The sequence below is a fragment of the Telmatherina bonti genome, assembly GCF_933228915.1.
Source record: "Telmatherina bonti genome assembly, chromosome: 21".
NCBI lineage: Eukaryota > Metazoa > Chordata > Actinopteri > Atheriniformes > Telmatherinidae > Telmatherina > Telmatherina bonti.
In genome coordinates this window covers 19,993,688-20,021,351 of record NC_136630.1, presented here as the reverse complement: position 1 = coordinate 20,021,351, position 27,664 = coordinate 19,993,688, and the positions used below count along the sequence as shown (strand labels likewise).

The 27,664-nt window shown below is 39.1% G+C and overlaps 5 protein-coding genes across 6 annotated transcripts in view; 3 read left to right on the top strand and 2 right to left on the bottom strand.

Moving 5' to 3' along the window:
• The window catches only part of slc38a10 (solute carrier family 38 member 10), a 21,549-nt gene extending 14,393 nt beyond the window's left edge, over nucleotides 1-7,156 (top strand). The window contains exons 12-17 of the mRNA XM_079260529.1: nucleotides 1-85; nucleotides 1,548-1,718; nucleotides 1,797-2,246; nucleotides 2,341-2,427; nucleotides 3,584-3,724; nucleotides 4,731-7,156. The exon at nucleotides 1-85 is cut by the window's left edge and continues 72 nt beyond it. Of these exons, the coding sequence (XP_079116655.1) occupies nucleotides 1-85; nucleotides 1,548-1,718; nucleotides 1,797-2,246; nucleotides 2,341-2,427; nucleotides 3,584-3,724; nucleotides 4,731-6,016 (2,220 nt within the window). The 3' untranslated portion in view covers nucleotides 6,017-7,156. The remainder of the gene's footprint in view (nucleotides 86-1,547; nucleotides 1,719-1,796; nucleotides 2,247-2,340; nucleotides 2,428-3,583; nucleotides 3,725-4,730) is intronic.
• Nucleotides 7,157-8,504: 1,348 nt separating this feature from the next.
• tepsin (TEPSIN adaptor related protein complex 4 accessory protein) lies at nucleotides 8,505-14,007 on the top strand. The gene is made up of 13 exons (XM_079261297.1): nucleotides 8,505-8,564; nucleotides 9,412-9,484; nucleotides 9,857-9,948; nucleotides 10,055-10,148; nucleotides 10,250-10,317; nucleotides 10,413-10,494; nucleotides 10,634-10,705; nucleotides 10,794-10,985; nucleotides 11,192-11,375; nucleotides 11,514-11,627; nucleotides 11,708-11,786; nucleotides 11,869-12,003; nucleotides 12,092-14,007. Exons 1-13 carry the CDS (start codon nucleotides 8,526-8,528, stop codon nucleotides 12,779-12,781), a joined length of 1,914 nt encoding a protein of 637 aa, XP_079117423.1. The 5' UTR covers nucleotides 8,505-8,525; the 3' UTR covers nucleotides 12,782-14,007.
• A 128-nt stretch (nucleotides 14,008-14,135) lies between these two features.
• Nucleotides 14,136-16,584, bottom strand: LOC306771950 (protein VCF1). Its single transcript, XM_079261300.1, has 3 exons — nucleotides 16,140-16,584; nucleotides 15,688-15,793; nucleotides 14,136-15,436 (listed from the first exon to the last, which is right to left on the bottom strand). Exons 1-3 carry the CDS (start codon nucleotides 16,154-16,156, stop codon nucleotides 15,194-15,196), a joined length of 366 nt encoding a protein of 121 aa, XP_079117426.1. The 5' UTR covers nucleotides 16,157-16,584; the 3' UTR covers nucleotides 14,136-15,193.
• amz2 (archaelysin family metallopeptidase 2) lies at nucleotides 16,175-22,825 on the top strand. Of its 2 annotated transcripts, none has more exons than XM_079261299.1 (7): nucleotides 16,175-16,308; nucleotides 17,933-18,221; nucleotides 18,423-18,596; nucleotides 18,749-18,877; nucleotides 19,162-19,325; nucleotides 19,483-19,659; nucleotides 21,084-22,825. In XM_079261299.1, exons 2-7 carry the CDS (start codon nucleotides 17,933-17,935, stop codon nucleotides 21,249-21,251), a joined length of 1,101 nt encoding a protein of 366 aa, XP_079117425.1. In that variant the 5' UTR covers nucleotides 16,175-16,308; the 3' UTR covers nucleotides 21,252-22,825. The 2 variants fall into 2 exon arrangements, with proteins under 2 accessions (XP_079117425.1, XP_079117424.1); XM_079261298.1 differs by lacking the exon at nucleotides 16,175-16,308 and adding an exon at nucleotides 17,603-17,683.
• Nucleotides 22,826-22,976: 151 nt separating this feature from the next.
• LOC306771430 (monocarboxylate transporter 7-like) lies at nucleotides 22,977-26,290 on the bottom strand (the record flags this gene model as incomplete). Its single annotated transcript, XM_079260595.1, has 5 exons — nucleotides 22,977-23,627; nucleotides 24,557-25,483; nucleotides 25,572-25,700; nucleotides 25,827-25,970; nucleotides 26,053-26,290. 5 exons carry the CDS (start codon nucleotides 26,288-26,290, stop codon nucleotides 23,320-23,322), a joined length of 1,746 nt encoding a protein of 581 aa, XP_079116721.1. The 3' UTR covers nucleotides 22,977-23,319.
• Between the last annotated feature and the right edge of the window lie 1,374 nt (nucleotides 26,291-27,664).

Here is a 27,664-nt window from a genome sequence, read left to right as displayed (position 1 = left end):
CCCAGCTATAAGGTCCAAGCGGCTCCTCCTCCCCCAGCACCCGGCAGGAACAGCCTGGCGCTACAAGAACTTGGTGAACTGCACGGTAAAGATCATGACTTCCTCTAATGGCTGGCAGACACTTACCCAGTTGATGGACTATAAATGAAAGTGGTTTACTAATGAGCCATGGAAACATTTACCTCAGCCGGCGAGGTTGTCTGTAGTGTGTGAGATTGGACAGCAGTCCTGCATGTAATCATTTCATGTAAAATGCATCGGCGATACAAGAGACATGTTTATTTCCTGTTTTATTTTCAAAGTCACAGACTGGCACGCCAGCCTAAATGAGCAGTGGAAGAAGAGAATGTGAACCAGAAGCAAAGGGCCAGTCAAGCTAAAACAAAAGCACAAAGCCAGAGCAGAAGAAAGGCTTTCTGTTATCTATCTCAGAAGAAAAGATGGAGACAGACAGAATGACTGATAGACAGACAGCCAGGGTGAGGAGATAACCTCTTGATAATATCTGAAAGCAGCGCTGTGTGCTTGACATTGATGAGGCAAGATTGATGCCCTTCAAACTCCAGCAATTCCTCTCCACCTTTTTGCCTCTGTTCATTTCTCCTGCCACCCCCCCCTCCCCTTAAAAATACATTGTCTTCACCCCCTTCTCCCTCTTCGTATCTCCTGTGGCAGCTATAAAATGTCTGCAAGCTGTGGCTATATAAAGGAGTAGGGAGAGATACGAGTTTGGGGAGATGAGACTTGTAGGAAATCTTTAGAATTAATATTCATATTTATTTATTTTTTGAGAATCAAGAAGGGTATTCAGGAATACCTGACAGGTTGTCTTTATCTTGTACTTCCTTTTCCTCTTCTTAAACCAAGGTTTATATTTTTCTAACCTGTACGTTGACATCAGGAAACTCTGCCTCCAGGTTTCTTCCTTCTGAATTTTTTTCTTTCCATCATTGCTCCAGATGAAACCCACATGGACCAAACTCTGCACCTGCTTCCTGTTTCAGTTTTAATTTATCTTCCTTTCTCCTCTAATAAAATGTAAAAAGGATACCAGCTATGCCATGTCTTCCACTTACAGTATCTGCTGCCATCTAGTGGATCTTTTCCATCAGAAATAAAAAGTCGGAGATGCTAAGCTGCTCAGTGCGCCATTGTAGTGAAATGTTTAATTTCTTTTAATACAAGCAGCTAATGTGTGAATGAAAGAACACTGTAAATTTCAGAGCTAACGAGGAATGATATGCAAAATCAATGTAAAGTAACGCAACTCTTCCCACGCAAGGAAGAAAAGCTTTAAGAAATAAGGCAGAACATTTAGATATGGGTAATTTAGGTGCCATAATGTGTCGTGTCTTTTATTGACATCAACCAGCAACAGTACTTAACACCAGTAAAAAATACCTAACTGAGAAATCACTGAAAGATTGACTGATTTAATTATTATTGTATAAAAAGAAGAAGGAACCCATATTATTAAAAGGAAAACATGTAATCAAAGGTAGGCAACAACCAGTTCTTTTTAAAGATCACGGTTTGTTTATATGCAGACAAATCTCCAGTCAAGAACCCAGTGGAGATCCAAAAGCCAAATCTTCCACCTGCGGAGGCTGTGAGACCGGCAGCTGAGGACCAGGGTGAGCCTCCCCAGATCAAAGTACCAGTTGACATACCTGAAAGGAAGAAGGAGGAAGTGGTGCAGTTGGACCGTCCGGACGGCGGTAAGAAAACTGAATCATAAACTAAGACAGTAAAGGGATCAATGTGCTGTGTCAAATCAGTGTTGTCTAATAATCCAGGTGTTGCCGTACCAGAGGGAGAGGCCCATCGCCATGAACCACCTGTACCTCACGATGAAGTAAAAGTGGACTCAAGAAAAAACCAGGCAGAGCTGGAAGAGGACAAAAAGCAGGCCATCCCTCCTGCAGAAGTTGTCCAGAAAGAACCAAAGATACCTGTGGAGCAAGGTCCCGCTCCAAATGTAGATGAGAGAAAAGATAACAAGGAGGATGAGAAACAAGCAGGCGCAGTTGTGAGGAAGGAGAATATAGACCATGGTGAAAAGAGCCTTTCTAATGAGGTGGTGGAGAAGCTTGTTGCAGAGGAAGGCAAAAAGCAGGACGAAGCTCCTCTGAAGGACCCGGAGAAGCTCAATCCTGTTAAAGATCTTCCTGCAGAGAATGCAGAAGCTGTCGCCAATCAGGGTGTGGTCGCACAAAATGACAAAGTTGTGGATGCTGCAGGGAAAGGTGAATGTTTAAAACTTGTTTAAAGCAACTATGTGAATGTTGATAACTTTAGGATAATGCAACACTGAACAAGTTACATCTGGTCATATTTCAGCTTCACTTCCTGAAGGAGAGCATCGTGGCGCGGCAGTCGAGGTTCCAGCTGCAGATGGCAAAGATCCAGCAGATGAGAAGATGGATGGTAAGTGGCTCGGAGCCCAATAGTTTCAGTTGATTACTGAAAAGTTTAAAGCCACTGATAAAATCTGAGAAATCAAATCCTGGGACATGCTGTGAAGGATTAATCATACCCATGTTTAAAAATGAGCAGATACCTTATAGTTTTGGAATCAGTTATTTTTGTTCCGCTTCTTTCTTCATACATATGTCATACCAGCAAATGCATCTTGTATTTAGCATGCTTTATCAGAAATATTGCACTGTATTTCCCTCTTTTCTGCATACTGTATGAAAAAGCACTTTCTAAACTAGGACTTTAAATGCAAAGATTCAAATGACTTGTGGAAAATTGGCAAGAACAATTAGCATTCTGTATTTATTAGATAAATCTAATCAAATTTCAATAGACAGTGTTCATTATTATTTTAAAAATATTATTATTGTTAATAATGATATTATTATTATTATTATTATTCATTTTGCCTATTATGACTGTTTAAAAAGGGCTTAAAATGTCTGCCTATGGTCTGTTTGAAACTTTTCAGGCCACTTCTCTTCTTCATTTCACTTTGCTTGTTTTTATCTCACGTTGTCTCATTTCAGTGCTTATTATGGCTTTTTTGAAAGACTACTTCTACCTGACTTCTGATGCGCTAAGCAGTCTCGTTTGGCTTGTTGACTTCCATACTATGTTGTTTACTTTTGCCCTCTGTGTCTTCTTCTCCATCTTTTCCCCTTCGTTATTTTTCCCCTCTGTCTCTGCTGGACTCGAATCACAGTGATTAAAAAGCTGGTTGCAGGTATGAATTCCATCTTGCCTTTTCTGCTCTTTATCATAATTTTAATATTTTACACTGCAGCCCATCTTTTTTATTGATTGATTCCTGTACATGCACTAATTTTACTCATTTGTTTATTACTTGATTATTTGCCACTGTAATATACTTCTCATTTTGTTTTTTGTTTTAACAATTTGTGTATGTTCACAGCTGCATATCTGCAATTTTGCTGGACAATTTTTCTTTTCTTTTTTTTTTTTTAGGCAGCTGTCTATAGATGTGTTTTTGTTGTTTCTTTTTTTTTCACCTCTCACCCAGAATCTTCCTAATAACTGCATTGCCCTCTAAACAGGTTATAAATTTCAATGGCTTTAATTGAATGGTCTTGTCTTCATGCAGAGGGCCAGCTTGACCATGCCGTGCTGCTGCAGGTGATCAAAGAGCAACAAGAGCAACAGAAGAGACTTCTTGACCAGCAGGAAAAATTATTGGCAGTCATAGAAGAACAGCACAAGGAAATCCACCAGAAACAACCTCCCGGTGCGTATATATGCAGCAATAATTATAAGGCAGATTGTTTTCCTTGTTAATTCCGTTGTCAAACACATACAATGCTCGACTTTATGAATGAATATCATAAGGTTACATTTAATAGTTTAAGCCTTTGGCTCAAAAACAGCCATCTTGCTTTCTAATACCTTACTTCCCTCCAGGTTGTCTATCACTTTCTTGTTCAAGTTTTTCTGAATCCCTACTCTAAACATCAGGTTTTAGTCGGGTCACACTAGAGGCACATAGGTCATATGAAGGAGGAGGCCAGGTAACTTTTCAATAATCTGCACGGCTATTGGTTGTTTGACAATCAATGAAGTTCTTGAAAACACAATGAAGCATTACCTGCATAAAAACTGTCTCCTTAAGGCTCTTTTCTAAATGCTGCAGACCTTCTATTGTTTCACTGCTTGAAGAAAGACTTCTGCACGTACTGGCAGCAGGTTTAGGAATGGGTTTTAATTTCATCTTCAACCTAAAAAAGACCAGAAAGCAGATAACTTGACATATTCTTAGTTTGTGTTCTTGTTTGTTGCTATTTATTAATAATAATAGATTAAATTTATATCGCGGTTTTCAAGGCGCCCAAAGCGCTATACATGAAATCAATATTCCTTCACTTCTCATTCATACCTGGTGATGGTAGTGCAGCCACAGCTGGCTGCCAGCGGCCTCTCCGACCTCCACAAAACATTCATTCACATTCGTACACCAGCAACGCTGACACTGGATTTAAGAAAGATTGAGTGTCTTGCCCAAGGACACAATGACAGATTAATAGAATTTTTTTCAAAAAAAATCTTGTTTCATGTTTTAGAGACTTTTGTATTTTCTATCTGAGGTAATAATGCTACCTAAAATCCATATCATCACTTTATGCCATTTTCTTCTTTAATGCTATTTTCTAATAAATAAATTCAAAAAAATGGGTCAATTTTACGCACAAAAGACAATTATTACATTTTCCTTTTTTTTTTTTTTTTATAACTTGAAGGAGGTGATGGTGAGATGGAGAAAGGAGTCCTCCAGGCACATGTGGAGGCGGTGGAAGGTGGAGCAGCAAAACTCAAGGAGTCTGGCCAGGCATCAGACCAGAAAGTACCTGGAGCTGCAGCTCAACAGCCTGGAGGAGGTGAAGCTCCTGCTTTCGCCCAACATCAGGCACCAGCTGGTGATAATAATGTCCAAGTCAAAGATGCTAAAGTTGCTGTTCCAGCAGCTTACAAGGAGGATGATGAAGCTGCACCTGTAGGAAACTCCCAAAAGCAAAGTGAGCTGGGTGCGAGGGGTGTGCCACTAGGAAAGAAAGGATCTGATGACCATCAGCTTGTGGTTCAAAATGACCAGGCAGCAAACCTTAAAGATGAAGAAAGAAGCATTGATAAAGACGAGGGGGCATTAGAAAATCTTCAAAAAGAAAGGTTGGAAAAAGAAATAAAGGCACAACTGGACAAGGAAGAGGTTGAGAGGATAATAAAGGAAACAATGGCTAAAGAAAAGGAAAAGGAGCTAGAGAAGGAAAGACTTGAGAAAGAGAAGATAGAGAAAGAAGTTCAGGCCAGACTGGAAAAAGAGCAGCAGGAAAAGGATAGACAGGAGAAACAACAGCAATTAGAGAAAGAGAGAGCTGAGAGGGAAAGGATAGAAAAAGAAGTTCAAGTGAGAGTAGAAAGAGAACGACTGGAAAGGGAAGCAAGAGAGAAGCTGGCCAGGGAACAGGTGCTAGAGGAGAAACGTGCACAGGAGAAGGCTGCTCAAGAGAAAGTCCAGCAGGAGCCGCAGCGAGCAGAAAATGAATTAGTGCAGAGAGTGAAGAAAGAGCAGCAGGCGGAAGAGGCTCAGGAGAAACTTGCCCAACAGCAAAGAGTCGAAGAAGCCAAATCTGCTGAAAAAGCTGCACCCAGGGGTGAGGATGGACCTGGTGAAGCTTTGAAGAAAGGAGGTAGGGACCTCAAAGAAAATGCTGGAGCTCAAGCCGACTCCAGAGAAAGGCCGGTAGACAACGCCATCAAAGCCTCATCTCTGATGCAGGGGTCCCATGAGAAAGTGAGGGACCAGGGAGAGCTGGATCTGAGGCGGAGGCGTAGAGCACTGGGACCCAGAGAGGCTGCGGCTCCCATGGAGGATTCAGAAGGATCCAAGGGGGTTCCTGGCCTGGAGCCACTGCTGGAACTGGGGGGCTCAGACTTGCATGCTGCCCTGGAGCAGCAGTTGCTGGCTGGGGCAATGGTGCACTCACGGCAGATTAAACAGGCCTCAGAGGATGACGGGTCGAAATAACACACTTCAGACACACACACACATTCCTATTTAGTGGTTTGACAGCACATGCAGAACCTCCTTTACTGTGGACCATCATTTATTTGGCTGCCTTACATTCTCTCTTGCCTTCTGAAATGTTACGGACCAAAATATTTTGTTTGTTGAGACTGTGTACTCTAAAAATAACCCAAAGTCTTTGGTAAAGAGAAAGAATGTATGTAAATATTAACTTATTTTTTCATTAGATAAGAAAATTACAAAGAGGTCACTTGAAGTGTAAATATAACTATGCAAATTCTGTTTCTGGGATTTACTGACTGGGAAAAGGCTGTGTTTAATGTTTGTATTTGTGTCACTTCAATATTTCATTGAGCAGCTTATGGAGTCTGCCTCAGTTCAATGTGTATTTTATTATCCGTTGGTTTTCTGCTGTTAAGTTTCTGTGTGTTACTCTGATGTAGATATTGTGAATATGAGATATTGTGATCTGGGCTTTATTGGAATTTAAACTGATAACATATCAAATATAACATGGGTAAATGCACCTCAATCACTGTCATTTAATCCTAATTTCAGTTGAAAGTAACTGAGTTTAACTTCATGCTGGAGCTAAGGGGGGAATAATGTAGCTTTAGTGGTTGATAGACTGGACAGTGAAACAGCTTATCTGATTCGATGACTAGAATAATGATTTCAGCTTCAGTTTCTCTGTCAGTTCCCAAGTGCCTTTTAATCCTTAATACTGCAGTGCTTTGTGGTCTATTTTGTTTTCCAAAACATACCTTGTCGTGATAAAATGAGACTGAAGATGGCAGAAGGATGGTGTTTTGTTGTGTTTATTGGTAGCCAACTTCAAATTCCTCAGTTACCACTGAAAATCTTGGACCTTTACTTTGTACAAACATATTTTTCTATGTGCAATGTATTTCTGTACATTTTGCTGATAAGAAAAAATAAAATCTACTACAACAAACTTTTTTTGTATTGCTGAAAATATGATTTATTTTATTTTTTCTATATTACAGTATTTTTCAGTTTCAGTAGAAGTTCGCCACAGGGCATCAGGGTTTATCTCCGTTGCAATCAGAACTTATTTCTTCTGACATTACATCAACTAGGTAACTTGTCTTCAACAGGTCAACACTGAAGATTTGAGGTTGGTCCATTGAATCAGTTGCTCTTCATTTTCTTGGCCTGTATAACAAAACACAGTGCAAATAATCCTAAATCTCAGGTATCTTCATTAAAACCTGTGCTAGAAGCAAGAAGCATTAACTTTATTTCTTACCGCATTTGTAAAGCAAGTCTTTAGCACTTCAAACTCTTTGGCACACAGGTCCTTCTTCAACTCCCGACTGCCTGTTGTTGTAGCTGCTACACATTTTCCATATACTGCTGCCTGGATCAGTGTGAATAGACAATTACAGTAACACATAATGAACCACTTTCTTTCATTGTCATCTCAATATGGAAAATATTTTACCCCCTTTGGCAAATTAAACTGACCTAGATTGAGTTTGTTTTTTTCTTTTTCTGTTGTCAACTAGGAAAAATATTTGAGGTAGACTGAGCTAGTTGGAGTTTTATGGAATAAGATGTGTCTGTGTATGTTTTTATGAAGTACGTTTTGTACACCTTAATGTATTTTGCCTTTATCAACTGGTTTCAGTTAATTAAATGATAAACATCAGTGGCTGATCCGTTTTATTTAGAAGACAGATTTATTCAAGTTCGGTCTTCCCCTGTGAAACGTGGTGGTGGAATCATAATTTGGGCTTGTTTTGCCAAATCTGGAGCAGATAGATCCCAACATAAGAAGCAGTACGTCTGAATTATACATGCGTATTGTAAAGGAATAATTTTAGGGCAGTTTCTGTCCAATGTATTCTCAATTTTTTTCATGCAACCAGACATCTTCTCTGTGCAGAAAGTACCAAAAGATTTAGAGAGCAAGCAAGAGAAAAATAAGGACGATGACCTCGTGACAGCATCCCTGGTCTTCCCTCTGCCGGTGCTTACCTCATTCGCACACTGTGCAAAGATTTCGGGGAAACTTCTCAGTTTCTCCCGGCTACGACTCCATACATTTGATCCAGACATTGTGCCTCCCAGGCATCCACAGATGTTCTTTGAGCTTTAAAATATGCTATTGGAAGGATATTGTAAATATTATTCAAAAACTGCCCATTTGTTAAACAGACTGTGTTATCAAAAACATCTTTATGAGAAAAATGTGCAAGATCCAGACGTCGGGACAGTCATATAAACTACGGACAGCGCCATGTTGATGACCCTGACAAAAAGAAAGCATCCGGTACAATGTTATGAAATGTGATTTGCCCGTATGTCTGTCAATCAAATTATTATGACTATGATTCGCTCTTTCCCGGCAAACAGGAACTAAGAAACGTCCAATAGACTTCAGAGTGAGCTCCTCGAAATGTCCAGATTGGCTAGCTGTCATTTTAAGCTCCACCTTCTTCTGTTAGCCATAGCAGTAAGATGAGCCAGCCAGGACTGCAAAATCATGGCAACATTTATGGAACGATTAGCCTTTCTCCAAAAGGTAAGTCAAGTTAACAAGTGTTGCTTCATGACCAAACAATTAACAACAAAGAGAAAATGGCAAATGCAACGTAATTTTGACGTCTCTTCAAAACTATCTAGCTGAGCGATGCACGGCTTGCTACTCTAGCCTGCTAGCTTAGCACTAACAACATGGATAAATGCTTTAATGTTTAAATGAATATGTTAGGTGTTTTCAGCTTGGTTAAAAAAAATAAATAAATAAAAATAATAAATATATATATATATATATATATATATATATATATATATATATATATATATATATATATATATTAAAAGATATCCCCTCACATCCTTTCATTTTTTTCTCCAAAGCTTTATTGAGAATTATCAATACAAGAATACATCCACAAGAACGTAGTGATGCACATAGTGAGAACAGCAAACTGAGAGAATAAGAAAACATATTAATAAAAATAAAAATAAAGGAAAGAAAAAACACAAGATTATTCATATTATTATTGATATACATTTGTTACTATTCTTTATTTTTCATATGGTCATTCAAACAAATACCTTGAACTCAGAGCAAATGTTGACTGTTTTAACAGCTTTGTTGTTTGGTATTGGAATAATAGTTGAGACATACTGCTCCAGTTCAGTCTTTAGCACCAAAAAAAAAAAAAAAAAGCGGAGTTTTTCTTGTAAACCTGCATTCATGAATGTGATATTTGTCAACAAATAAAATTAGATTTACAAGAATAAGTGCATATCCTTTTATTGCTTGTCACACTTGTACGTTCTATGGGTTATGTAATTAATGGCTTATTAAACTTGGCAGAAGGGTGATGTCGCTTTTTCTTAATTCCTTCCACAAATGCAAGGTTCCCACCCTGATGAAGGCTACAGCAGATGATGAAAACCCCTGTCCTGGGTACCTTTTCCAGGATATTGGAAGTATCCTTTGTTAACAGTACTGTCCCTTCTGCAACTTTTGACGGCTCTCAATCATAAAAACTGAGACAACTTAAATTTTAGTTGATGGCTATAAAAGTTGGGAGGTTTTTTACACATCTTCAGAGCTTAAACATTGTAAATACTTAAAATTTGATGGGTAAAATCATCTTATGAGTAAAGTTTAACATAGCAAAGTAAAGTGATATTTTATATATGTAAAGAATTGAGTGCTCTCCTTTAGCGACAGATTCTTAAAAGTGCCCATGAAGTGTTTGTTATTGGTTTGACTAAATAATTTAGGCTTATGCAGATAAGTTGGTTGTTTCAGTTGCATAATTACATATAATCCCTTTAACCATCATGACCCTATAGAAATCTCCCATGAGTCGTTGGGTTATGGTCAGTGTTTGTTGGAATACCTTCTAGAGAGGTTGCAAGTGGAGTCCTGTCATGTTAAACTTAAGGTAAGAGCAGCAAATTGACATCTTAGTGTCCATAAAATGCCATTACATTTCAGTTTTCATTCCTGTCTGAGTAATTTTGTTTTTGTTCTTACCTCTGAATTGTCAGGTGCTGAAAATCTTTGTGCATCTCTGTGGTCATGGATCAAATCACTTCCTCACCGAACTCAGAAGGAACTCCACCTTCATCCAGCAAGCATCGGGTTGGAATATTTGCTTTTAGCTCCATGTAATTTTAATCTCTGCAGCTAAATGATAAGCTAAATATTGATAGTTTTCTGCTGGGTATTTTTATTCTGTTAAGTTTACAGTGGTCCCCCTGATCCCATTCATGGCACAGCGCTGTACCAGAAAGTGAGGAACACAGCCCAGGTAAGACGCAGGGGGAATGTGATTATAGCCTAAATGTTTAAAAGTACATTAGAATTCTAATTCTTTTTTTTTTTTTTTTTACTTTGCATTTACAGGAAGTGGCTCGATTACTTTTCACTGATGTTATTTCCAACAAAAGCGGTATCCCTCCTCACAGCATTGCTGCAGCAACAGTGGGTGAGTAACAGCAAACAACTCCTTTATGATGCGTATATTCAGGATCAGTAAGATATTGCCAAACTGTTTTGTCAGTAACTGAATGACATTGTTAGTCTATTCTAACACCAGTATAATGGGCTCTGGTCCTCTTGCTCAGGCATGGGATCAGCAACTTCCCATCGGTCGGGATTGCAGGGTTTTGGATTTAATCCAGAGAAACAGGGGACAGGTGAGTGATCCATCCTGAACAACAAACACAAGTCCAGTTATTCTGGGTGTAAATGTCTGCACAGTTGCAACTTCACCTGTGCCTTTAGCAGTCAGCGACTCACTGCTGGATAAGATCCAGAAGGCTGCTGAAGTAGTGGCCAGCGCTGTCCTTCCACCAACTGAGCACCAGGGCATTCGTCTCCATGACAACCATTATCGTGCAGTCGTGGCGCCATCTGCACCCATAGAGGTGGCTGTGCCAGCGTGTGCCTATAACCTACCTGCTAGCAGACCAAAAGGTCAGACATGATTGATGTGATGACAATGTTAGATTGAAGATTGAAGAACTGAGTCTTAGACATGCAACTGAGAGCAAATTTATTAACATTTTTATTTATTTATAAATGAAAAGAATTTAATACAACCCTTTCAGTAAATATGCGTCGATAATATAAAGCCTTTTTAAAATGACACCTCTATTTGTCATGTGTCTTCATTATGTTAGTGACCCGACGATGCCCAGGACAAGTAGGAGGAGGCTGGGAAGAGACGGACAGCGGCAACAGCTCCTCTCACAACTCCTCTCAGGACATCGCCACCAACAGCAGGATGTCTGTGGACAGCAAGTCAGCTGGTACAGGGAGTCAGTCAGGAGCCAGCAGAGAGAGCAGTGGGGACCTGTCGGAACGGTCTGTAACAAAGTTAAGCTCTTAAACCATATGTTCTCTACTCATTGGGATGGATTTATTTCTAAATGTCCCATTTGCAGTTCACAAAATTTTTAGGTTCATCTGAAATATCGAATTCAAGTAAGGTGTCCTTTCCAGGGTAGAAGCCTTGCAGCTGGGGGACTGTGGCCAGGAGATGACACTTATCAGCAGACTGACAGAAGGTTCAAAAGTGTTCCTGAGCAGAGAGGAGAGCCAACACTTCATCAAAGAGTTGGTCCATTTTCCCTTCGTTTGAAGTGGCTCAATTGTGCTTGTATTTAATGTCTCACTTGTCTCATTTAATTTGTCAGGTGCTTCATTCTTAACTGTGAAGTTGTGGTGGAATTACTTTCAAGCAAGCTACAAGATCCCTCATACATTGTTAACATGGTAATTATAATGCCCCACCACTAAGCTTTCTGTATATTAGGATTTATCCCAGGGGTAATGTTGTGTGTCTTTAATACTGCAGCGGGCACTGTGTGCTATTGCATGCCTCATGACCTCTGATTTGCTGTCTCTGGAGCAAATGTTTGGAGTTACTCAGCGAAGACTTTGCCAGCTGAGTGAGGGGCCTTCAGGACCTGTTGCTAACAAAGCTACTAAGGTAGACAGAGAGCTACACACTGTGAGGAGTGATAGGGCAAAACTGCTAAAAGTTAGATTAATTTTTTGCACTTATCTCCTCCTACCAGATCCTTCGACAGTTTGAGGCTCTGATGGGTGGATCTCTACATGCTGCTAAGCAGGATACAGTTAACAGCAGCCATGAAGCAACAACTAATCAGCTGCATGCGTCTACACACTCGGATGGTTTGTTACCAACATATTTGGCCAAAAGTAATGACCTCAAACAAAGTCAGTCTGACGTTACATCTGCCGATGTCACCCGCACACCAAATTGCCAATCGGCCCCTTTGAGTCTGGACCTGACACACAGATGCTCAACAGAGGAGCTTTTGAATGATGGTGAGGAGCACAAACTTACCCCGATTCTGCAAGATTCAGTGAAAAAAGAGGCACAGTTGGTCAGGAGCGCCGAAATAAAACCAGCTGATGAAAATCCAGAGCTAATCAGAGACTGGAGTACACCTCCTTCACTTGAAGCCCAGAGTATGTTGGCCCATTCAAACAGACTGTCTCTATTCAGCGGCATGGAGCTGGTGACTAAAGGGAGGTCTGCTTGTGAGAAGGAAATGTCCCATTTGGAGTTGGACAAAACAGACAGCAGCATAAATGACACAGTAATGGTGAATTACTCCAACTGTCCAACGAACTCGACTATGATTTGCATTAAATCTAGTGAGGACTCCCCATCTGAATGCAGTCTTATTGACTCAAATAGAAGTCAATCAGTATCAGCTTTTTCCTTTCTTAACTTTTGACTGCTGATCACTTTAAAAAAAAAAAAAAAAAAAAAGCTTTAACTGTTATACTTAAAACAATTATGTCATCATGTACATCATTCTAAAAATTATATTTAATTTTCCAAACTGGGATCTGACTTGTTAGATTGGTTTGGTTGAGTTTTTAGATGTCTTTTATTTTTTTTATTTAGGCCTTTTTTTAAATATCCATGTGCCTCAGAAATGATTAAGCAGCAACCTTGGTCAAAAGCCAGAGTCCCAGGACTCTAAAATGTAGGAATTTCAAACTACATCAGAGTGCAATCAGCTGTCAGAACGAGGTGTCCAGATCTGTTATCTGTGAACTGTGTTGTCTGAAGTCTTATTTCTCAATAGTATTTTCTAATAAATACGGTTGTTTAGAATTGGGGAATATTAAGCTGCCTTACAAAGTCTGAGAACAGTTAAGTACACAGTGAAACTGAGAAGAAAAACTAAATTGTTAGTTTTTGATGTGTAACATTTTAAGTCCCGCCTGTATTTTCTGTTGAGGGGACATCTGGGTATTTCCCCCCTTATTTGCAGGTCTATAAACTGCTTAAAGGGCTTTAAGTTTGGTTTCATTTTTATTTTTAACTGAGCTGAGATTCAGCAGCTTTAGTGCAACACAGTGTTCTTCTGTGGTTGCATGTTGCACAGTAATGGCTGATAAACATTTACTTTCCAAACCCCGTAAAAATCCCTTCACAGATGATGCTGCTCTATCATCTGTCTGCAAACACATTAAGTGAGATAAGGGCAAAAAATAGTTTTTTGTGGTAACTGTTTTGGCTTTTTGAGGCAGTACTGGTGGTTTCTTTATCTCAGGATTCCTTTTTTCCAACTTGCACCTCTGCACCACATCCTGAACCTCTGAGGGAGAATCCCTGTTTGTTATTTGCACTACAGTTCTTTTAACTTAAACAAGTCAGTCGTCTTCCATATGTTTTGGTACTAAGCTATATGTTGTGATTTTTATGTTAGATTAAAAATTATTTATGATGTCAGATGATGTTAACTGATGTATTTGTGAGAGATTATAGAGAGCATGATTCAGAACTGTTGCAGATTAAATGAGAAATTAAAGATATTCTGTTAATTAATGGCTGCAATCTTTTGATGAAACATCAGCATTTTCATGAAACTTCATAAAATTATGTTACTCACTACTCCAGCAGTGTTTACTACTATAGAGCAGTACAACTACATCCCCAAGCAGTAATATAACACCACTGCTGTACATAATTTCAGAGAACATAAGCCATGATATTTAATCTTCTCAAGTACAATAAAACATGCTGTATTTTTTGTTACAGCACTCATTACTACACAAGCCTTGATGTATTATATGTGATGTGTTGTTGTGGAATGACAGCTTAAGCAACACTTTATTGAAAAGTCAATGATTTGGAAGATCGCATTACATAAATTACTTTCACATCCCGAGTTGTAACACAGTGCACTGGTCGTATCAACCATCCACATACAAGTGTGGTTGACAGGACACGATGTGTAGAACGTAGAGAATGTAAAAATACCTGGGTCTGGAATACTTTCAAGCCTTTCTGAGGGCTTGTTTTTGTTGGTAAAACTGTGCTGAACATGCTGCTGCCTGAGCTGCAGTCTCCACAGCCTGCCCACAGGTCTATAATTAACAAGTCTAATCTGAGGCTGGATCTAGAAATGAGGCTCATGAACAATCTGTGCTCCATTAAAATAAACCCACTGGTGCTAAATCCTGGAACTTTTTGAGAAGAAGAAAAAAAAAAAAATTTTTACTGAGCAAAATTCCTCAGTAAAATAAACTGCAAAGTAGTAAGAGTTACCCATTAAACTTTGGTTAGAGAATAACAAATAAGACTGAATCAATAATACTCATTAGAGTGAATTAACTTTTTGAAAGGGCTCACAACCGTTCCCATTTCACAGATAACATGCGATTAACTCTCTGCAGTCCAGAAGGAATTGAATAAAGTGCTTAACTTTATTTAAATTTGCAAGCACTTTGGATCATCATCATCACACGTTTTTGTCATTAGCACCAATGAAAATGTCCACACACCAAAGCACGCATTTAAAGAGAATGATACCTCTTAATAAAGTGCACAGAGTGCGTGCACACACACCCACACACATACACATCAATACTGCACAGAAAAACCACAGTGGCTGGGCCATGGAAAGGCGGATGTGCTTATGGTCTCAACAAATGGTACACACTGAGGTGGGGATGAGCCAAAGTGGCCAAAATCTGTAAACCTCCCCACACATCATCATCATCATCATCCCTTCCTCCTTACACCTGAGCCCTATGGTGTGCCTTGAGGCTTTCAGGGAGAAGTGATCATGCCAATAGTGTCAGCACTGATGGATGATGGACAAAACGATCAGGAGAGGGCTCACAGTTCATGGTCATGTTGAGCCTGGACGCCCTCTGGTTTGCAGACTGCTGAAGTGTGCCTCCCTCAGGACTCTGTTGATGTAGTCATAGGAGTCGCTTCGTCCATCACCATGGAGACCATGCTGCAAGGAGCTGGCAGAGTCTTCAGGTTTTGGGCGGGTGCAACTGCTCTGGCTATGTATGCATGGCCTGGTGCTGGCCTCTATTGCTCTCTCTGGACTGCTGATCCCATTACTGCTGTCGCTGCTGGAAGACTGCAAATACACAACAGAGAAAGGTTTCAGAGATGGATGCAGAGGCTGTAAATAAAACATTCAGAGCTTTTCCTAGGAGTGATGCATTACCAGTCCCAAGAAGTCACATGCATGTTATACTCCATCTTTTACATTGTACACTCACTCAAAGAGGAAAAAATATATACCATTAGTCATTCCACTTGAAAACTGAGCAAACTCATGTCATTGTGAGGGTTTACAGATAAGCATATAGAGAACATCAGGCTCACCTCCGAGTCCAGATCCGACACAAGCAGGCAAGGACCCCTCCCTGACCTCTTGGCCTGAGGTCTCAGCTGCTGGTCTTCCTCACTGTCACAGCTACGGTGTCGTTTCCTGTGCAAAACAGAAATAAAAGGAATGGATAGATGGTGAGACAGAAGCGATGTGGACAGGGAGGGGGACAGAGACTGGTTGGAGGGAGGCAGAGTATCAGGAAGAGAGAACATGCAGAGGAACTAAAAATAGACGCAGTTACATGATCAGACTGGTGGCCATCCCATAATAAGAGCACACTAATTAACATACTTTTAATAGGTTATATTGAGAAGTTGTGATGTTGACTGTTACACTGAATCTAGTAGTCTATCTGGGATTTTTACATGTGATTAAGCCGCGATGTTGAGTTGCAGCGACACGACAGCCCGTGCAGTGATGACACTGAAAATGCTCCACTCGTTACCTGTTTTCAGTCAGCATGTCTGAAATCTTCACGGAAGATTTATGGCAAGGAAACGGGTGACAAATCTTCCAAGTCAAGTTAAGATGTCTTCTTTAAAAGCTTTGGCAGCAGCTCGGCTCCCCAACCATTTTACAGAAACTTAGTATGGCAAGATCCCCCTCATCTGTGGGTGAGTCTGGCGCTATGCGAGCTATTTCCAGCCGGCTGAGGCACAGCTCGTCGCAGAATTACTTAAGTCCTGTTCCTGCTCCGAGAATAATGTTTCCACTCCACGTATCGGCGGGGAAACAACCCGTTCCGGGACGCCTGAAAGCTCCCAGGGTACTGACCGGGTATTCCCGTTCACGCAGTGTAATCGCGAAGAACTGCAGGCATGACAGCTCGAGGAAGCGAACTAGCCCGCTAGCTGCTACCGCTGTAACAGCCGCTTTTCAAGCTAACTGGTTTAGCCAGGCTAACGACAAGTTCTTCCGCTTTCGTATTCGGCCCACCCGCTGTGGAGTTTTTGCCTACACTTGGCAGCAACTGTATGAAAGAAGCTAAAATAAATATTACAGAGGCAAAACATTTAAACTTCTCCGCTGTTAGTTATTTGCCACTATGAAGTTATTTGTTGGATCGCAACAGTGAGCTTTAAGTGAACTTTAAGCCTCTGTGTTTACATAACGTCATCAGTCAGGACTTCCGGCGTCCTCAGTAATGGTGAGCAACTTTTTTTAGAAATAGTTAATCATTTTTACCTTTTCACATGAATATGCTCACTTTTAAAATATATGTTCAGATATGGGGAAATTGTATTTATTTATAGTGTATATATTTGTAATGTATGAGTTTTTGCTTGGTACCAAAGTTTAAAAGGCAAGCTGATGTTAAGCTAACATCAGACGTGATTAATATAGAACAAACAAACAAAAATCAAATATTGCTGTTCCATCGGTGAGATCCAGTCAGTTTTAAAAATTGGCCAAATCAGACATTAGTGCTTTTGAAAAACGTGCCCCATTCAACATTATTGATGATGCATTTGTCTCACCAGAAACAGTTTAGATCTTGCATTGGTGAAAAACTTACATGTACTTTCACATGACATTATACAAATAGAAGACTGTCTCCACAACTGCTGGGGAATCGTGTAAAATACAGTTCAAAATACAAAGTAATGCCTCTCAGACCTTTAGGTATAATGTTTTAATTGAAAATAAAGCAATCACAGTGTATCAAAAGTTGAAAATTTTGATGGAAGATTTCACAAATATTTAGGTTAATAGTGAAGAACAGGTCACATCTTGTCATTGTATTAAAAATAGATTTATTTCTGTGGTAGAAATTCCTTCATGAAGACCAGAACTTAAAAGAGGGAAATCTTTCTGAGTGTAAAACAGTGGCATTGCTTGTACTGAGAGTCTTGGCTACAATCCGATCTGCGTCCACTCTCAAGCTGTCACCTGCAGAAAACAGTATGAATTATGATACAAACAACAACAACAACAAATACATTGGTCAAAGAAAACTGCTACATATTTTAAATGCAGTCAATGAAGAAAGTGAGTTCCAAGTTCCAATTTGATATGATATATTTTATAGAATGATTTATTTGTCTAACTTTTCAATTAGACTTATTGTTCATAATATTTATGTAGTTGTATTTTATTTTTATTCACATATTACAGTTTCTTATTTGCATTGGCAGCTAAATTGAAGCTAAAATGTATTGCGGAACAAAAGGAAAGAGAAATTATGTTACATCAAAGTTCACTTTGATTTCATGTTAGTGGCATGTTTCTTTGCTGCAGATGGAAGTTATCCAGCACTCAGCAGAAAAGCTTCACACAGCATTGGTCTCTAATTCAAAGGATGTGGCTGCAATTTACAGTAAATACACAAAAGAAGAAAGGCATCTTCTGGAAACGGGCTTGTATCCAGGGAAACCAGGTTCTCTTTTCCAGCCCATCACTGTACACTCTCATTCAGACTGGATCCTTGCTCATCCTGAGGAGCCCCAAGACTTTGAAAGCTTCTATCGAGATCCTTATCGCAAGATACCTAATGCAACCCACAATACTATTTACATTCAAACTATAGGTGAGTGTTTCTGTCCTTATGCCTCATGTTTATGTTATTCTGAGTTCTCACACTGCCAAGCTAAACCAGATCTTAATGAGTAAGACAAAAAAAAAAAAAAAAAAGATATGTTCAGTTGCTGTTGTGTTTAGTGTTATAAAATTGTCTAAGGACTCCTACAATGATGCTTGGATTTAATCTTACACAGTGTCTTTGTTGCAGGTTCATTTGGAGAAGTGGGGCCTCAGACAGACCAGTACGTTGAGTGGCTCAGAGACTACTGCCAGGCCTTTTTCTACGGGCTTTCAGTCAAGCTGCTGCCATCAGTTACTGTGTCTGAGACCAGATGCTCTTATAGGATTAACAGTAACTCACACAATCTTCAGAACCTCACTGGTAACGCAGAAAATCTGTCATTTTTGGTTTTTGATTTAAATCTTCACCCTTCATACTGTTCCAGTCTTTATATTTTTCTTGTGGACATCCAAAGCTGATGAGTGTAAAGTTCAATGTTTTCTTTCTTCTTTCCATTTTCTCTCAAAATTAAGGTGACTTGTTGGGATTTTTGGAGAAGAGAAAACCAAAAGATGCTTTCTGTATTGTTGGAATCACAATGATAGACCTCTATCCCAAAGACTCCTGGAACTTTGTCTTTGGAGAGGCATCTCTTAATATGGGTGAGATTTTACAATAGGAAAGGTGTGAAATAAAAATGTGAATACACAACTTGGTCTGTGGCTACTGAATTGGAGAAGTATAAACAAATATATAAACACAAAGTCAGTTTTAAAATATAATTTCAAGTAAAGTGGAGGAATTTTGTATCAATAAATATGCTTCTCGTGATGTAATATCATCAGGTTGCCACTAGATGGTGGTAAAAAGAAAAACATAACAGTCCAGTACTAACTGTCCCTAATTTTCTCTCATCTTTAATCTCACCCATTCCTCATCTACACAGGAATGGGTGTTTTCAGTTTTGCGAGGTATGATGATAATTTCTACACAAGAAATTACGCTGGCAGACTAAAGAAACAGATTAATCCAAGGCAGGGCGACTACTCTGTGTTTGACGGATACTACACTCCACCTGTTACCAGCACTCTGCTACTCAGATCCGGCAAGGTTAATAGGACTTTTTTTTAAATTCAGTTTTGTTGCTTTATGTCTTATAAGTGTTGTTTGTTTAATATTAAAAATGTATTTAAAGATTTTTACGTAAAACATTTTATATCTAATCTTGTTTTTAGTATGCGGTGTAAAATGAAATTTCTTTTTGCAGACTATGACCCATGAGATCGGCCATGTGTTTGGAATAAGGCATTGTCAGTGGATGAGCTGTGTAATGCAGGGCTCTAACCACTTGGAAGAGTCTGATCGTAGACCCTTGGATTTCTGTCCTGTCTGCCTTCATAAACTTCACACTTCATTTAGCTTCAAATTCGCCAAAAGATACAAGGTAAAAACGCCTTTTTAGAAAACATGGGCCACATCTGCATGTTTCTGTTCTATTTTTCAATAGTGTACTAAACCCCTTTAACAGTCAATAACAGTTTACCATGCTTAGGGTCATAGTCATCCTGACTCATCATATTTGGAAAAAGCACAACATTAACAACTGCTTAGGTCTGCTAAGATGTCTCTTATTTTTGCAAACATGCACAGCACCAACACTTTGGCTTTGTTCGCCCAAACAGAAAGCAATCCTGAATGTTATATTTAATTTATGTCAGTCTTTTTTTCTGTCCAGACATTTCAAAATGTTTGTGTGAGATAGGTCTATTAATATGTAATTAAGATGACCCCACCAATAAATGTATTATTAAAACTTCAGCAGAGCACTGCTAGAGGGGCAAATGATTGTCCTTTACAGTCTAGCAAAGACATGAGAGTAAAGGGGATGTAATGAAAGTATACAGATTTAGACATGGCTGACCCAACACTAGCTTGTGAATTTATGTCAATTATCATTTTAGTCTTCATTCTGGTGACATCTACATTCTCCACAGGAGATTTTGTCAGCTGCTTGACATGCCTGAGTTCACAGGGAGACCTCAATACAGACTGAATTTTAAGTGTGCTGAGATACTAAAAGTAAATTTTTTTAATGATGACTTGAATTGTAAACAGAGCAGTAGAGTGCAACATGCCATCACACAGTGTTATAAGGAGACAAAACCACAGCTTAGCTGCTAATATGTGAAACACTATTTAAACATGCAAAAAGCAGAAAGGGCTGGACCCACTGATCAACGTACAACTTTTTTATACAAACTGAGGCTAACATTTTGATTTCAGTTTTCATCTGTGTATGTTCTATTTCCTAGAATTTAAAATATCCTGAAGTGCCACTGTGGGCTTATAAATGATGCTGGGCAATCATGTACGATGTACCACAGTCATTGTGTTTTACTCCAATATATGAGAAATATTCAAGCTCATTTAGTTTGTCCAAGATAAATAGTATAACAGGAACATTTTAATAAATATATTAAATGTGTACTACTACAGTTCATGAAAGATTTTATGGGGTATTTTTTTACTTGATTGTTAAAATTTGGGTGTATCATTGGAACATTGAGCACAGTGACCACAGCGGGAAAAAAAATCCTGTGGGTTGACTCATACGAAAGACCAAATGTATACAAAATACATACTGGGATTGCCAACTTTATGTACGAGCAGGATAGAGACATTTCAGTTTGTTTACAATTGCATTCAATAATATCTCTTGGCATGTTTGTGATCAATATCTTGTAACATTTCTCATTATAGAAAAGTTACATGAACATATTTTCAGTTAATTTAATGAATTGTTGAAATTTTATGTCAAAGACTCAGATGTTTGGGTCTTTTTGTAACTCACTTATCTGCGTTTGATAGGCTTTACTGAACTGGATGGAGGAAGATCAGAGTCAGACATCACGACCTGAGGGAGTGTCATCTGCTTGTCATACTTCTTTCCACTTTCTAAAACCCATTGAGGCCTTTCATACATCCAAACTGTGGCTTCGCAAGTGTTTGGAAATACTTGAAAAGGATAAGCTTTAAGAGCTGCCAGTAAATCTGGACTGTGGAATGGAATAGGATGTCAGAATAACCTTTTTTTTTTTTGTTTTAATATTGTTGTCTGTATTGTAAACACTAAGATATGTGCACCGGTTTTATAGTTGCCAGGGATTTTCATAGCCTGGTGTTTGGCCTTTTTGATTTTTGAGGTGTGTAAAATCCATTTATTCAACATCTAAACTGCTTAGTTCAGTTAGGGCTTGTGAGGAAGGTGGAGTCTATCCCAGTAATCATTGGGCGAGAGGCAGGGTACACCCCTGGACAGGTTGCCAGTCCATCACGGAGCCAGACAGAGGTACAAACACCTTTCATGCTCACAATCATTCCTACAGAGAATTAACCTTTGGGAGTTGGAAAGAAGCCGGAGTTCCGGTGCATACATGCAGACAACATCCCAACTCTGCACAGAACGTCCACTGTTCAAACGGACCCCCCAGCTAAGCCTTCTTCCTTTTATTGGTGCAATTCTGATAAAAGGAATTGCTTTTTCATTTGTGGCCATTAATTATCTTAAGTGGAAAGCAGAGTGCAGCTGCGTGGGAGAGCCTATTGCTGATGACTGTTGGGGGTGGATCTGTATCAGGAATCATGGTACTTATGAAACTTATATATTTGCATTACCTGGCCTTTCCTAATGATTGTAAACATAGCTCTAAAAGACAAAGTAACTCTTCAAACTGTGTTATATTTAGTTATATAGGACTTAACCATGATGTGTTGTTTGCAGAATTTAGACAAATCATCAAATAAAAAATATATATTACTTATATATTTATATAAATAAAATATATTTGATCATGAAATGAAAGTGAATGAAATTACTTCTCTGAACAGGATTTTATTATTTTAATTAGTTTTGTTTTTGACTTTTCACTCGATCAAGTACCTGTCTGTTAGGTTCAGTGCGTGTGTTATCGAATGCCAAATACTATCAATGTTTCTGCAAAACAAATTTATCCACAGGTATTAGTAAAGTGTCCTGCGATGGACTGGCGAGCTGTCCAGGGTGTACCCCACTTTTCATCCAAAGACTGCTGGAATAGGCTCCAGCTTTCCCTCAACCCTTCATTGGGTAAAATGGTTAGGATAGTGAATGAATGAATATTAATAAAGTAACTTTGAACCTTGATATAACGCTACAACTCAGGGGAAAGGAGGAATTTTTATAAAGATATTTAACATAATTTACAATTTGTCTGATAATGATTTGACAACAAAGATCCTGGGTGGCCGCAAGATCTTCACAATATATTAAGTCGTAATAAAATTTAAACTGCAGCCTCACTGCTTGATGTTTACTTCTTTTTACGCCTTCATTTTTTCTTTTTAAATTTTAGTTGAATAAAGCAAGCAGCAAGTGACCACTCTGTTTAAACACTCTCAGTTCAGTTAACTTTCAGATTGCAGGTAATCTCGAGGTTAACCTTGCATTACAAAGTACAAAGGATAATAAGGCGAATATATAAATATTTTCAAATTCAAAACAAAAACAACAGTACAAAGAAGTTCAAATCCCAATATTGCTTTATTATGATTGAAAACATTCTTCTTAAAAAAATGGAAAACAGTCTGCTTTATCTTACTACTTAATAGTGCATTTACATTACAGCAAGTTTAATTAAAAAATACTTTTAATCGCATACTCTTGAGGTTTTGATTTGGTTAAAAGTTACAGAATCTGTGCACCTTAGTTGTTCTTGTGGTGTTGATTTTCATCAAGTAAATAATAAACATTCAGTTTCAGCCTCCTCTCTTTGTATAGCAAATGCTAAGTATCACACTGAATCATCATGGCTCATTTTAAGCATACCTTCCTGCGACCACTCATGCTACTGTCCACTACAACAAGATAAGCAGTGATGTAAAAACACTTTTAGGTGTATTTTTATCAGGCATAACCGCTACATGCATACTGTATTTGCCATCTAGGGGCAGATCCTATACTCTTAGTGTTGGTCTCTTTCTTCCTGTACTTATAGCTGTCTGCCTTTTAGCAGCTTTTACACATTTTATGGCTTTACCTTTTATTGCACGTATGCTTCCTCTGTGTTTAAGAATAAGCTGTAACCTCATCGGCATTTCTTCGGGCTCCCGTCCGATTGACTTCTAATAGATATTCTGACGTACAGCAGTCAGTGATGCTTTGAGTTCTTTCATCTGGTTTTTGTCCTCCACTTTGTTCCTTGCAACTTTCTGTCTTTTCTTGCTCATCCTCCGAGTGTTTTAAATCTTTCCTCCAACAAGATAATCCTTTTTTAGCAGGTTTCACTAAACCAAGGAACACAGCACTAAGTCCCATGCCGACTGCACAGGAGTAGAAAGCTGCTCCATAATTCTTTGTCACATCCACCAACACACCTGTAGGCAGAGGAAGGACATTTTAAAATGTATGTTACTTATGTAGAGGGATGCAACCAATCAATGTGCAGGTGCTTTTACATCTGCTCAGCACAGAGGATTAGAAAACGTTGATGCATTGTGATTAACTTATGTTGCATCTGATTGAGATGCAGAATTTTCAGTGAACAAGAAATTAAACAAGTGTTGAAACAAAAAGTCCAGTCAGACTTTTCCTTATTTGGCATTCCTTCAAAACCAGCTATCAGTCAAGGCAAACTTTTATTTTCTTCCTGATCTAATGAAACTTTAGGACACAGTTTTTTCTATAGACTTTGTTTAAGCTTTTCTGTCCTTTCAAGTAAACAGACTACAAGTCTGCGAATACTTTCTTTGTAGAAAAGCGAAAATGTAAGCTGGGTGGCAGCTTTGAAAATGATGACATTATTTTAATGTACACCAAGTGCAGCAAGACAATTTTCTTCTCAATTGTGTAATTTTGCACTGAAGTGGTGAAAGAAAAAACATGGCTGCCAATTAAAGTACCAATTATTTAACTTCAATGACATAAATGTACAAAATGTTTTCTACCTAACATTAAAAAACAATTAAAAAGAGGTTAACTCCCCAAATCTCTGTCAAAAGTAATGCAGGCATGTGTTTGGATGGTAGAGTTTTTATTTCCAGACTGAAATGGATGGTCTGGAAACTGCAAATACGACTGTTTAATAGGAAGACTGTGGAATACTAAATTTTATTTGCCAACGTGTAATTAGCTATGCAGAGGTTGGTTAACTTTAACTTGAAGCTGTGTAGTCATAAATTGTGATACTTTTTCTCTCAGACACTATAATTTGAGACGTTAATGTTCAGTACCTGCAATAAAACTGCACAGCCAATGAAGTATCATTATTTACAGTTTTTTTTCATATCAAATATATCCTCCTTACCTCCGAGTGGTGGTCCGGCCAGCCCTGCAAAGCTCTGGATGAACACATAGACACCGGCAGCTGAAGACATCTTCTCGATGCCCACCACATCATCCTCAGCCAGCATGGGGATGTGGGTGCATGCCAGGGTCCCCATGAAGAACCCATAGAAAGCACAGCAGACAGCCAGACCGTAGAACTCTGTGACCAAAGTAAATCCTACAAGGTCAACAGTCATTGTAATTACACATGCCAGGAGCACCATGAGCTTCCTTTTACTGAACTGCCTCCGTGTGAGGATCCAGCCAATGGCGAACCGACCCAAGATTTCAGCCACAGCCATGGTGGAAAGCATGTAAGCAGAGTGGTCCCGTTCCACGCCGCGACTCACACTCAGCTCGATAATGTAAAGTGGGGGGGCGAAGAAGCCAAGAGTGGCAAAAAGTCCAAACAATGAATAAAAAATAAAGCTGCAATCTTTGAGAATGGAGAAGTCTAAGAGTTTTACAGGTCGCTGTTCAGCATCTGGTTTAGTTTCTTCATTATTTAGCGCTTGCTTCTCTGCATCTTTGTCGGTTTTCTCTGTTTCTGATTCACTCATCTCTGCCTTACTTATTCCTGCTGATACAGGCTCTTTCTCTGACTTTGCTTCTTTGTGCTGGAAATTATTTTCTTCAAGATTGCTGCTGTCCTTTAGCGACTGGACACCTGAGTCTCCGGTGCTCACAGAACCTCCTGTTAGCTCATTGTCTTTTGTCATCGAGTCCTCTGTGTTTGCAGCATCCGAATTATCTTGTGTTCTGAGGGCCTCCAGCTCTTTTGAAGGGGATCTGGGCTTGATAATGATTGGCCGAAGCAGTGCACCACACACAATGATGATGCTTTGCAAAGCTCCAAGCAATACCACAGTATGTCGCCAGCCGATATTTTCTTTCAATGCAGAAAATGCTAAAAACCAAAGGAGAGATATTCAGTGAGTAAGATTCATCACATGGCTTGCATATGGGATGAAGCTGTAGAAGAGTGTTGCTCATACCTGGTGCAAGGGCAAACATTGACAAGGACTCTCCAGTAGAAGCAACAGCTGTGGCCAGAGATCGCCGATGATTAAAGTACTGGGACAGGATGGTCACAGTGGGCAGAAAGGTCAGACAGTACCCCAGGCCTGCACAGTTCAAAACATGCACACACACATTACTTTACCTGCAGACATGAGTTAAGATTAAATTAAAAAAAAAAAGATAACATTGTTTTGAGCTTAAAGATGTAGAGAAGTAGCCAAAATACATACCCGCAATTAATCCATAAGTGATGTATATTTGATTGATGGAGCTACAGAAGCCAGTGGCAATGGTACCAGTGGAAATAAGTAACCCACCTATCATAACAACGACTTGAAAGCCAAATCGGTTGGTCATCACAGAGGAGAGAGGACCTGCACATTCAAATTGACCACTTTATTGTAAATTTTAGATGAATATTGCAATCTGTAGGGCTTAAAGAAAAGATCTATTTACCATTGAAGGTCATGACAAACACACAGATGGAAACAATCCAGGAGACCCGACTGTTGCTCTCCTCAAACTCATTCATTAGGTCCTGAAGGAAAATGCCAAAACTCTTGATGGTGCCATATGTAAAAATTTCCACTATGAAAAAGGCCATGGCAACCACCCATCCCCAGCCTCCATCAGGGGTCTCTGAGTACACATTGGGACCCAGGTATTTTGTTATCCTAGCTCTGCACCATGCCATACCCTGTAAACAAGATGACAGTTTTAATCACAAAATAATAATGAACTAGCAAAAGAAATTCTCAAAACATCATATTCTGCATATTTTGAGAAGATAATAAAGTATGGCTAAAGATTATCAGCTGGGTGAAAGTTTATAAGTGGTGTGAATGCGCGTCCCCCAAACGCGTGGACGCGCTCTGGTCAAAACAGCTCCGTATCATGAAACTGCAGCTACCGGAGAGGAGCACAAGGAGATCAATCATCTTAATAAATTTACAATATGTGTTACATATTGTAAATTTTGATACTGTAAACGTTGATACATAGAAAAGATCATATTTGGCAGAAGAACACGCAGTAATATCCCCGTTTAATCTTGAAGTGTGGTGCTGAGTCCTGACCACCTGCTGAATCTGCCCCTTCAGACAGGCTACGGCGTGCTGTTGGGATAAAAGTTGTCCGCGCTGCGCCAAACGGACTCGGAGTTTTGCACGGGATCGTAATTGGTCACAACAGCTGCACAGGGGTCTGCCTCAAGTCACACCTCAAACATTTTACGAGCCTTAAAGAAAACACACTCTTAAGGCAGAAGAAAAAAGTCTGGAGCTGTTGCCTTTCTCTTCAGTGACAGGTTAGTCAAAAGTAAACCTGCTCCTTCTCCTCAGCATAGAGATTACATTGCTTGATAATTCCCACCTTGTCGATAATGTTGCATGGACGATGCTGATTCCTTACTCCCTCTTTTTCTTTTTTTTTTTTCTTTTTAAAGATGATTAAAGTTTAAATTAAGATTAATTTGTTCTGTGGATCCTTAGCAGCCACGCTTTAATATATAAATGCTGTCAGTGCTGTAACCATGAATAGGAGGGAGGAAAAAATCCACCACAGAGTTCAGCCTCTTTCAGCAAAACGCTGGGCCTCATCAATTATCAATGCTGCTAGTGTGTGCGCGTGTGTGTGAGGGAAAGAGAGAGGGGATGTTGGTGTTATAGAATAAGATTTTCTTCCCTTTTCTGCATTGTTTTTGTAGTTTTAGTAGCAGATGTCTGTCCTATCAAGTGAAACTTTGACTTTTAATTGTTGCTTATATCTCTGTGTGTGAGCGTGTATGTATATATGTATGTATGTATATATGTATATATATATATATATATATATATATATATATATATATATATATATATATATATATATATATATATATATATATGTAGACTGCCCTCTCTTCTTCGCATAACTTTTCTTTATTATTGTTATCTTAAATGATAATAAAAGACTGATGCACAATCTGCAGCAACCTGCTATGATGTAGCCTATGATAGTGATAATCTGGGTTATGGTAGTGATTACAGTACCTTTTGTGCAAACCAGCCAAGAGAGAGCATCCTTTACT